Here is a 9,828-nt window from a genome sequence, read left to right on the forward strand (position 1 = left end):
ACGACAGGTCAGAATTTCAGCTTTCATTTCTTCATGTTTACATTTAGACGTATTAAACAGCTTAGAACGCGGCATGTTTTGTTTGACGCCCCCCCGATAAAAAATATTGGAACATGCAACTGGCAGGTGTTTCTTGCTGCCCAGGTGTGCCCTGTCAAACTGATTGTTTAAAGAATTAACAGCTCTACTCTTGGTCTGACTAAAACCAACCTAGGTTTCACCTGTGAAGACTGCGTTTTTTTGAAAAAGGATAAACCAACATGAAGACCAGAGAGCTGACTATAGGAGAAAAGCGAGCCATTCTGAAGCTGAGCAAAGAGGGAGAAAATCGATCAGATTTTAGAATTTAGAATGTATGAATGTAAGAGGCTGCAGTAAACGCAACATAAAAGAAAAACGCAAAAATCTGACGATGTCACCGAATCGCAGGATTGATGCAGTTATCTTAGTATATCCCTTGCTAAGAATTTTTTTATTATTATTTGTAATTAGGAGAGAATGTGAAAGAGACGTCTTAGCGGTCTCAGACTTTTGGACTGCACTGTATAATTCATGACACTGAATGTCATCAGTAAAATAAAAATGTTTAAAAAAATCAATAAAAAACATATTATAAATACTATATTCATGCACTTAACGAACTCGTCGCGCCGTATAAACGAATACAGTTGGCATTGTTTACCCAGCAGACATACATTTAGGTTTTTTATTAGATCCATTTCCTCCAGCCCTTTCCTCTTCAGGCGCTATATCGATTATCCGGGATTCAGTGCTCCCTCTAACGCACTGCGTCTGCTCCTATACACTCCTCGTCCAAACATCAGGACCCGTCCAAATTGGTGGCTTTCAGAGCAGCCAGAGACACAAAGCAGCGCGTTGGCAATTAACACTTCCGTCTGAACGACTTCCTGTGCAGCTGTGTTGTGTTTAATCGCCCACTTGCTTAGGGATTATCTCTCTTTTTTTTAAATAATAAAAAAAACAACAAGGACAAAACAAAAGAATTAATCCGACGCTAAACACCCGTCCTCTGCTCATGTGAATTACTCTGACTCAGCAGTGTGTCTGGTCCGCTCTCCTTCACAGCACAAAGAAGACACGAGGTTTATTTTTTTTTACATTTTTTATTTTATTTTTAAAAGACATAGAACACAAGAGTCGACGTAACGGATCCGAGCATCGAGAGCGACGGTTTAGCGTGAACACCTCAAACCGATTCAGCGTTCTTTTCAAACTCCTCATCGGAAAATGTGGAAAGGAATGAAAGCACACAGAAGGGGAGAAATAATTCAATACACTTAAACATAGATCCGAATAAATGACATGAAACAAATCAGCGAGAATTCCATTCTAAAGAGAGGAGACGATCCCTTTTTAAGAGTGTCTCAATAACTCCCACACGGGCTACGCAATTCATTTCGGTTTCATCAACAGGGATAATAACAAGGGACCTAACTGGAAAACCTTTTCTGAAATAGATCCGCCTCCGGAATATCAGCTAGAAGACCTGATAGTGTGGTTTGGGTATCACGTCGCCCTCCATGCTAGCTTTTGTTTTTTCCGACTTTCCCTTCCTCCTTTCATCTCCGTTCCTCCGTGTGCAGATACAGACGTGTGCTCGCCTCGACAGCCCCACACGGCTCGTCATCCCTCAGGAAAAAAAACAACAAAAAAAACCCCCTGTTGTACCTGCGCCTGGAATTTACACTTCAAAACAGAGGGGAAATAAAGCAGGGCTGGAGATCTGTGAGATGAAGACGTAGCTGCAGTGTTATGACGCTCGCTACACAGTATCTCTGATCACACAATGCGAGAGGGAAATGGTTAACTTCAAGTACAGTTAATGTTATTTAATCCCCCCCCAACTCCCCCCCCCACTCCCCACTAGTTTGGACACGTCTGAATGAATGTTTTTTTTTTTTATCCAATCTAAAAGCTTGCAATTTGACAAAATTGTGTCACAAGAGGCGATCTGTGGGGGCCAAGCACCACTTGCAGATCCCACACCTAGTGGCTAGTTGTTGCCAAGTAACATAGAACATAAACATAGAGCATGAATGTACATCCAGTTAATTTCAGGCACCGCTCAGGAGCTCGGTGCGAACACGGTCAAGCGTGTGCTGCGAAATGACAGGCAGGTGGCAGCCATGTTTGTGGAGTAACCCGCTCGACAGCAGGAATCTATTTACTTACTGTATGACTTGAAATAAAAATGGCTTCACGATAACTGGCGTACATCTGAAACTACTCAGGGCTCACGAGAGAAATAGCTGAGAAATAAAGTCGAAAGCGGGCAGTTCCGCATCGTGCAAACTGGACGTCTAAAACGCTAAACACCCGAGTCATCGTACGTCAGGGTGCAGTCGATAAACATGAAGAAAAGGACACCACAGAGCTTTAAAAGCGAAACAAAAACAAACAAATCAAACAGTCACAGCGGCATAGGATCGGATTCAGGTAAGGGGCGTGGCCTGAAGTTAAAGGCTTAAAGAACTGATTCATAAGACGATAAAGTTGATTCGTATGTTTAATACAGACGCAGTCCTCCGTTTCCTGCAGTTGTTGCGGTTACTGAAACGTGATTTAGACGTGCAGTGACGATCATCGTTCCTTACGTGTTGTAAAACTTTATAAAAAATAAATAAATAAAAAAAAGACACACATTTCTGAGGAACACCACACACTTTTTAGCTTGGTCTCGTTTGAAAAGGTCGCTTGTTTACTGATCCGAAGCATCGGATCGTTAGCTGACGAGTCGAGTGGGACGTATTCGGGTGAGGAGAAACGTCTAAACCCTGCACGGGGAGAGCTGCTCCTTCACACAACACGTCCTTTTCATTAATCTCCCTTAATGTGCTTTTTGAATTGAATCCAGTACATTACGCCAAGCTGACGCACTCGAAATCTTTAAGGCCTCCGAGTCCACTCTCTGCAGCATCGGAGAAGCTCAGGCGCACTCGGACTTGGACGCGAGAGAGAGAGAGAGAGAGAGAGAGAGCAGAAATGAGAAAGAAAGAAAGAAAGAAGGGGGAGAGAATGGCCCCGTGGATAATAACCTCCCCTGGTCAGAGTCACTCCCTGTCTTTCTCTCTCTTTCTCCCTCTCGGCAGGGACGGCGTGGATGAAAAGGCCAGCGGAGCCAGACTCCAACTGCGGCTCCATTAAACACACTCTCGGTTCTCGCATATAAATATTGATGCCTTGGTGAAGCTGCGGGCTACGCTCTTTTTTCCCCTCTCTCTCTCTCTCTCTCTCACACACACACACACCACAGGGATGAAATGAAAGACAGGAATGAACAGAGAGGTGAGCCAGCTGTGAATAAGGCTACCGGAGATTTCTGTGTGATGGTCAGAATTGGATATGTGTGTGTGAAGAAACATGTGCTGCCCACAGACCATTAAATATAATACAATGCCACTATGTGTATCCGTATCCAGACTGAAACCTGAAGTAGGCGTGGCCTAAATCTGTTTTAAAAAATAATAATAAATTATTTAATTCACTGTGAAACCTGGATGTATAAATGTCAGCAGTGTCAGCATGTTGTGTGAGTTCTGGCTCTGACAGTCCCTCATCCTCAGCTACCTCACTCCAGTTCATAATCGGTCTCAAACAGATATGTGGGCGGGGCTGTTTTGGTTTGTTTTTTTGTTTTTAATCCTACCTACAAAGTTTTCTTTGCACCTACTTGTGAAATTAGGTTTTTTTTTTTGTGCATTTTAGTTCCCAAAATATAAACAACTTCAACCACAGCGACTCTGACCAGGCGGTTACTAAGGATGAAGAAAAGACGCATCCTCACGCAGGATCCCAATCCCAACGCACACCTCGAACTCTCCTCCTATTTACATCCGCGTTCGTATCCGATTAAAACCACATCGTCCGTTTCGTTCTGAATAACGTGTTCGTGTCCAGTTACGTGCCTGGAACACGTACGGTTCAATAAATAAATTAAACGCAATAAAACATCATGAATGAAATCGTTGAGCGATTAGTGCTCAGCACAATTACCGTAAATAAATTAACAATAATGAAATGTAAAAAAAAAAAAAAAAAAAACATTACGACATGTTGCTAAAAGGTACGAGTGTGGGTGTGAAGTGTATACGGGCGATAATGTTTTGCCACAGAACACGATTTTTATATAGTAACTATAGTCTTGGAGTCAAAAGGGGGTGGAGCTTAATTAGCATTTTCAAATAGAACTTTCTAGGCAGCTGGGAAGTGGGTAAATAGAACTGGGACACTGAACACAAGCCAGCTGTAAGACTGCGATTTAGCTTCTGTCATCAGAGTGACACGGAAAACAGAATAAGTGTCAGCATTCAGAATAAAAGTCAGAATAAAAGTCAACATTTTCCTCGGTGAATTATTGAGAGGAAAAAAACGCCGCATGGCTAAAACATTTAACTGTGTTTAACTGCCGACCAAACGTCTACACGTCCCCATCATACTGAGGAACGTCACCGGCCTCACAACTACCACAGACAGCTGTGTTCCAGATTCACAAACACCACAGACCGTGGGGCGAGGTGTTTGATCTGTGCTGCTTCGCATAAAACACCGATATTCATGTCACAATATAACAGTCAGGCATCATTAGCTAAACTAGCCAGCTGTCTAAACACAACACTAATCTAGCTTAGCTTAGGTTAAGGTTATCTCTCCAGCCCTAGCTAATATTTACTGTGTGAACAGGGCGGCTAGCACGCTAATCAGTAACCGGGGGTTACGTTTTATAAGAAGGACAGCTGAATATTTACAAACAAATAAGCTAGCTGATGTGAGGTCGACTATTGTGCTCATGTCATATGATCAGGTCTGTGATTGGCTGATGAACTTAAGCTCCACCCACGTCGACCCAGAGACCGGACATGCCAAACAGTAGCTGTGAATACACTTCTATAAGAACGGCAGCCAAATATTTACAAACAGGAAGTAAAACACCACACACACACACACACACACACACACACACACACACACACACACTCTTCCCTGTCTAGTTAAAGCAGCAGAACAGTGAGCAGGACTCTGGGGGGTCTGGGCTCTGGAACTTTCCCGAGGTGGGCGTATCCATGCACTGAGCGATGAACATGTGCAGATCTGACACATGAGGAGCCTCGTGAGCTTGTTGCTACGGAAACACACACATACAAAAACGCAACACATGCTTTCATTAATCTGTGCATGTGTAACCATCAGTGCACAGATGGTGATGTCACAACTAACGAGTGCGATCCCCTGCCTCATTCTCTCTCTGCCTCACTTCCTGCCTCGCTCACTGCATGCCTCGCTCACTCACTCACTGCTTCATTCCCTCCCTCACTCAATACCAGCCTCACTCACTGCCTGCCTCACTCGATCGCTCACTGCCTCATTCCCTCCTTCAGTCACTGCCTCACTCACTGCCTCGTTCACTGCCTGCCTGACTCATTGCCTCACTCACTGTTTCATTCCCTCCCTCACTCAATACCAGCCTCACTCACTGCCTGCCTCACTCGATCACTCACTGCCTCAGTCGCTCTCAGCCTCACTCATTGCCTGTCTCACTAAATTATTCACTGCCTCATTCCCTCCTTCAGTCACTGCCTCGTTCACTGCCTGCCTGACTCATTGCCTCACTCACTGCTTCATTCCCTCCCTCACTCAATACCAGCCTCACTCACTGCCTGCCTCACTCGATCACTCACTGCCTCAGTCGCTCTCAGCCTCACTCATTGCCTGCCTCATTAAATTATTCACTGCCTCATTCCCTCCTTCACTCACTGCCTCGTTCACTGCCTGCCTGACTCATTGCCTCACTCACTGCTTCATTCCCTCCCTCACTCAATACCAGCCTCACTCACTGCCTGCCTCACTCGATCACTCACTGCCTCAGTCGCTCTCAGCCTCACTCATTGCCTGCCTCATTAAATTATTCACTGCCTCATTCCCTCCTTCACTCACTGCCTCGTTCACTGCCTGCCTGACTCATTGCCTCACTAAGTCACCACTTGCCTCACTCCCTCAGTGCCTAATTCATTCAATGCCTCACTCACAGCTTCAATTTCTCCCTCACTCAGTGCCTACCTCACTCTCTCTCACGGCCTGCTTCATTCATTGCCTCACTTACTCTCTCACTACCTGCCTCACTCCCTCGCTCAGTCCCTCATTCACTGCCTCACTCATTCAATGCCTGCCTCACTTCCTTCCTTGCTCCACATCTTTTGTAGTGTAATTTTAGGTACAGAATAAGACATAAATGCAGTTGCATGAAATTATAATGTTAAGTAATTAATATTTCCCAATTATATGATAATTACTAGAATATCATGAGTTAATTGATATTACTATCATCATTAATAATAATAATAATAAAATGTAAAGAACGTTTCTCTCTCTGCCCCTGATCCCCCCCCCCCGCCTCCTCTGACTCACGGTGATGGTGTCGTAGGCGCCGGTGATGAGGGCGATGAAGAGCGACAGCACCATGTAGATGAAGAGCGAGATGAAGGTGTAGAGGTAAAGCTGACTGAAGACCCACACCAGCGTGCTGCTGCGCTCCACCTCCGAGAACGTCGCGAACATGTCGTCTCCGTTTATCAGCGAGAACAGACACTCCGACACTGTGGACAGGGAACGGAACTGACACACACACGGAGAGGAAATGAGTGTGAAATCAGTGTGACATCTTACACTAGATTCATACACAGCGTATTGTGCTAGAAATCACTCTGAAATTGTTTATTCATGTTTGTGTGTGTTACATTATGTGTGTGTGTGTGTGTGTGCTCGTGTGGGTATTTGTGTTAATTCAGCAATGGTATAGTGTGTGTGTGTGTTACTTTAGAGGGAGATAGAATGCATGTGTGTTACTGTGTGTGTGTGTGTGTGTGTGTGTGTGTGTCTTTAGTGTGAGATAGAGTGCATGTGTGTTACTGTGTGTGTGTGTTACTTTAGCGTGGTAGGGTCCCAGGACGATCCAGCCACAGAAGCAGTAGCCCATATAGATGGCAGCAGCACAGCAGCAGAAGCGGATGACGTTTGGAAACGCAGCTCTCAGGGTCACGATCAGGATCTACATACACACACACACACACAAACGCAGAGTGAGAAAACACCGTGCTACACGACTATCTATTGTACAGTGCTTATAACCAGTCACGCACATTATTCACATACACACACACTCTCACACACGCATGCACACACGCACACACACACGCTCACACACGCACGCACAAACGCATGCACACACGCACGCACACACTGTGTGTTAATACCTGGGACTATCTGTACTGTGTACGTTTGTAGAAACTTACGTTGTATTTCTGGAAGAAGCTGAGGTAGCGGATCACTCCCACCCACACCAGCAGCGTCGACGTGCCCATCAGGATCCCACACACGTCATAGGACGCCAGGTTCTACAGTACCACACACACACACTTTTACTTTGTATAATGTGTAACGACTAATACGACACTGCAACCTTCAAAAAGAAAGAAAGAAAGAAAGATTTTAACATGCAGTTCCTGGTATGAACACTGGGTGTCACTGTACTTCAGATCAGCTCCCATCCGCTTCTTCAAAATGTTAATGAGAATGCTGTTGTGTGTGTGTGTGTGTGTGTATAAACCTTGGTCTCAATGCCGATCTTGATGAAGGAGGCGATGATGGTGAGAACGTCGCTGATGATGAGGAGTAAATACCAGCCGTTAATGAACTCCAGTCGGTCTCCCCAACACACACTCCGGCTCAGAGACTGCCTGAAGTAGCGCACAAACTCCTACACACACACACACACACCACAAATAACATCTTTACACTGCATCCATCCATTCATCCACTCCTTTGTCCTTCTCTCCATCCAAAAATCCATTCCATGCTTCGTTCCATTCCTCCCTTCATTTATTCCCCAGAAATCACCCCATCCATCTCCACTGATCCCTAACAACATCCTCACTCACTACTCCATCTATCTCTATTCATTCCCTATTTTATCCCTCCATCCATAATGCTATAAGTCTTTTGCTTCATCCATGCCTTAATCCATCCCTTCACTAATCTCTATATAGTACATCTATAAATCTAATCATCCCTCCATTCACTTTTGTCCATCTCGCCATCACTCCACCCTTTCCCTCCATCCCTCCCTTCCTCCTCCTCCCCACATACATTTTGCAGTATGATTCCTCGGAGTATGGATCGTCCACACAGCGCCAGCGAGAGGCCACAAACTACCGCCACCAACACGTCAAATGCCACCCGCATGTGGTTCTCCTCTAACAGACGGACAGAGAGAGAGAGAGAGAGAGAGAGAGAGAGAGAGAGAGAGAGAGAGATGGATGAACAATTACAAATATACAAATACAAGTTCAGATATCAAAGAGTTTCAGGGATAAAAGGAATTTGAGCTACAAGCTCTGGTACAAGCAGTGATTAAGGGGGCCAAGCACTTTTTTTTGCCCAACTCTTTAGCATTGAAGGAAAACCGCAAACCACCGAGACCATTAACTTAAAAATCTGAGAAACAACACTTGTTCGGACTGATCAGGACACTGTCATCCAAATTTCATGACGACTGGACAAAATCTGTAAAAAGCTTTTGTTACATTTCAAAATGGCCGACTTCACAAATTCATTACATCCTGAACACCAGAGTTTGCTTTAGCTTTGTTTTTTTTAAACCAAATCTGCATGTGGTTTTACACCAAATCAATGCGAGAGTGTGTTAATGTATGATCTTACTGTGTCCAGACACACTGGGATCCCTGCACACTCTGATCACGGCCTGGTTATGCAGACTGATCTTCACTTTCCCGCTGTGGGCTCTGTTATCAAAGAGGATCTGAGAGAACACACACACACACACACACACACACACACACACACACACACACACACACAGGTGTACATGTGATGGAAATCCCTGATACACTTGATTTAGATCACTTCCACAATTTCACTACTTTTAGCTGGAATCCAGGTTGTGTTCAGACTCTGGACTCACAAACAATAATATAAAACAAACGCACAAGAAGAGATTAAAGAATTAGGCATTATAATAGATATTAAAGAGTTATTTATAACTGTACAAACAACAATAATAACAACAACAAAGAGAAAAGTGTATCACCAAATAAGCTTTAATTGTACTTCACGCTTTACATCACTTCTTAAGTTCCTCTTAAATTAGTGATTGCACACCTTCCAGCGCTTAAAAGTAAAGTGGTTTGGCCGAGTTCCTTCGTATGGGTGTGTGTGTGTGTGTACTGATAACGACGGGGCTTACTGTGACGGAGAAGGTGTAGCAGTCGGGAAGCTCGTTGTTGATGATCGTCTGGATATTTATGGCCTTTAGTTTGAACTCGATGGTCACATTGATCAGCCTACAGGAAGAGGAAAGGAGAGAGAGAGAGAGAGAGAGAGAGAGAAAATGATGTGTATTCACTCATATACAGTAAGTGGAAATGTATTACTGATATTAAATCACAGCGCTGATTAATACTCGATTCTGATTGGTCAGAAGGTGTTAGTTCATTTTTTCTATAAGCATCAGCTCTGACAGTAGTACAGGTTTATATTAATGCACTCGTTCCAACATGCTTTCTATTCAGTCCCTCCAGGATTCGGCCATTTTGCGAGCGCAGAAACGGAAGCAAAAATGAAAGAAACGCCGATATTCGGAGGGGCGTGCACTTTGTCAGAATTTCCGCAGATTTCCCACACAACGCGCGTTCAGCCAGAGCCCTCTTCGATTCATGTGCGTCAAACACGAGTGCAGCTAAAAGGTCTCGTTTACCAAAAAGCATCACTGCGAAAGAGCGCACGGAACTATTTCGT

At 44.4% G+C, this 9,828-nt stretch overlaps 1 protein-coding gene across 8 annotated transcripts in view; it reads right to left on the minus strand.

Moving 5' to 3' along the window:
- Positions 1 to 720: 720 nt before the first annotated feature.
- Positions 721 to 9,828, minus strand: part of mcoln1b (mucolipin TRP cation channel 1b) — a 15,778-nt gene continuing 6,670 nt past the window's right edge. The window contains exons 6-14 of one of the 8 annotated variants that reach the window (XR_008387318.1): positions 9,278 to 9,374; positions 8,734 to 8,833; positions 8,161 to 8,267; positions 7,622 to 7,771; positions 7,308 to 7,409; positions 6,941 to 7,063; positions 6,424 to 6,630; positions 2,194 to 5,140; positions 721 to 1,650 (exon numbers count right to left, since the gene is read on the minus strand). Coding sequence is in view for 4 of the 8 variants with exons in the window: in XM_053638335.1 (XP_053494310.1) it covers positions 5,006 to 5,140; positions 6,424 to 6,630; positions 6,941 to 7,063; positions 7,308 to 7,409; positions 7,622 to 7,771; positions 8,161 to 8,267; positions 8,734 to 8,833; positions 9,278 to 9,374 (1,021 nt within the window). In the remaining 4 variants the exon portion in view is untranslated. Of the gene's footprint in view, positions 6,210 to 6,423; positions 6,631 to 6,940; positions 7,064 to 7,307; positions 7,410 to 7,621; positions 7,772 to 8,160; positions 8,268 to 8,733; positions 8,834 to 9,277; positions 9,375 to 9,828 lie in introns of those variants that run through there. The other 7 variants (XR_008387320.1, XR_008387319.1, XR_008387321.1 and 4 more) reach the window with 7 other exon arrangements.

Source organism: Ictalurus furcatus, chromosome 12 (assembly GCF_023375685.1).
Source record: "Ictalurus furcatus strain D&B chromosome 12, Billie_1.0, whole genome shotgun sequence".
In the NCBI taxonomy this organism is placed as follows: domain Eukaryota; kingdom Metazoa; phylum Chordata; class Actinopteri; order Siluriformes; family Ictaluridae; genus Ictalurus; species Ictalurus furcatus.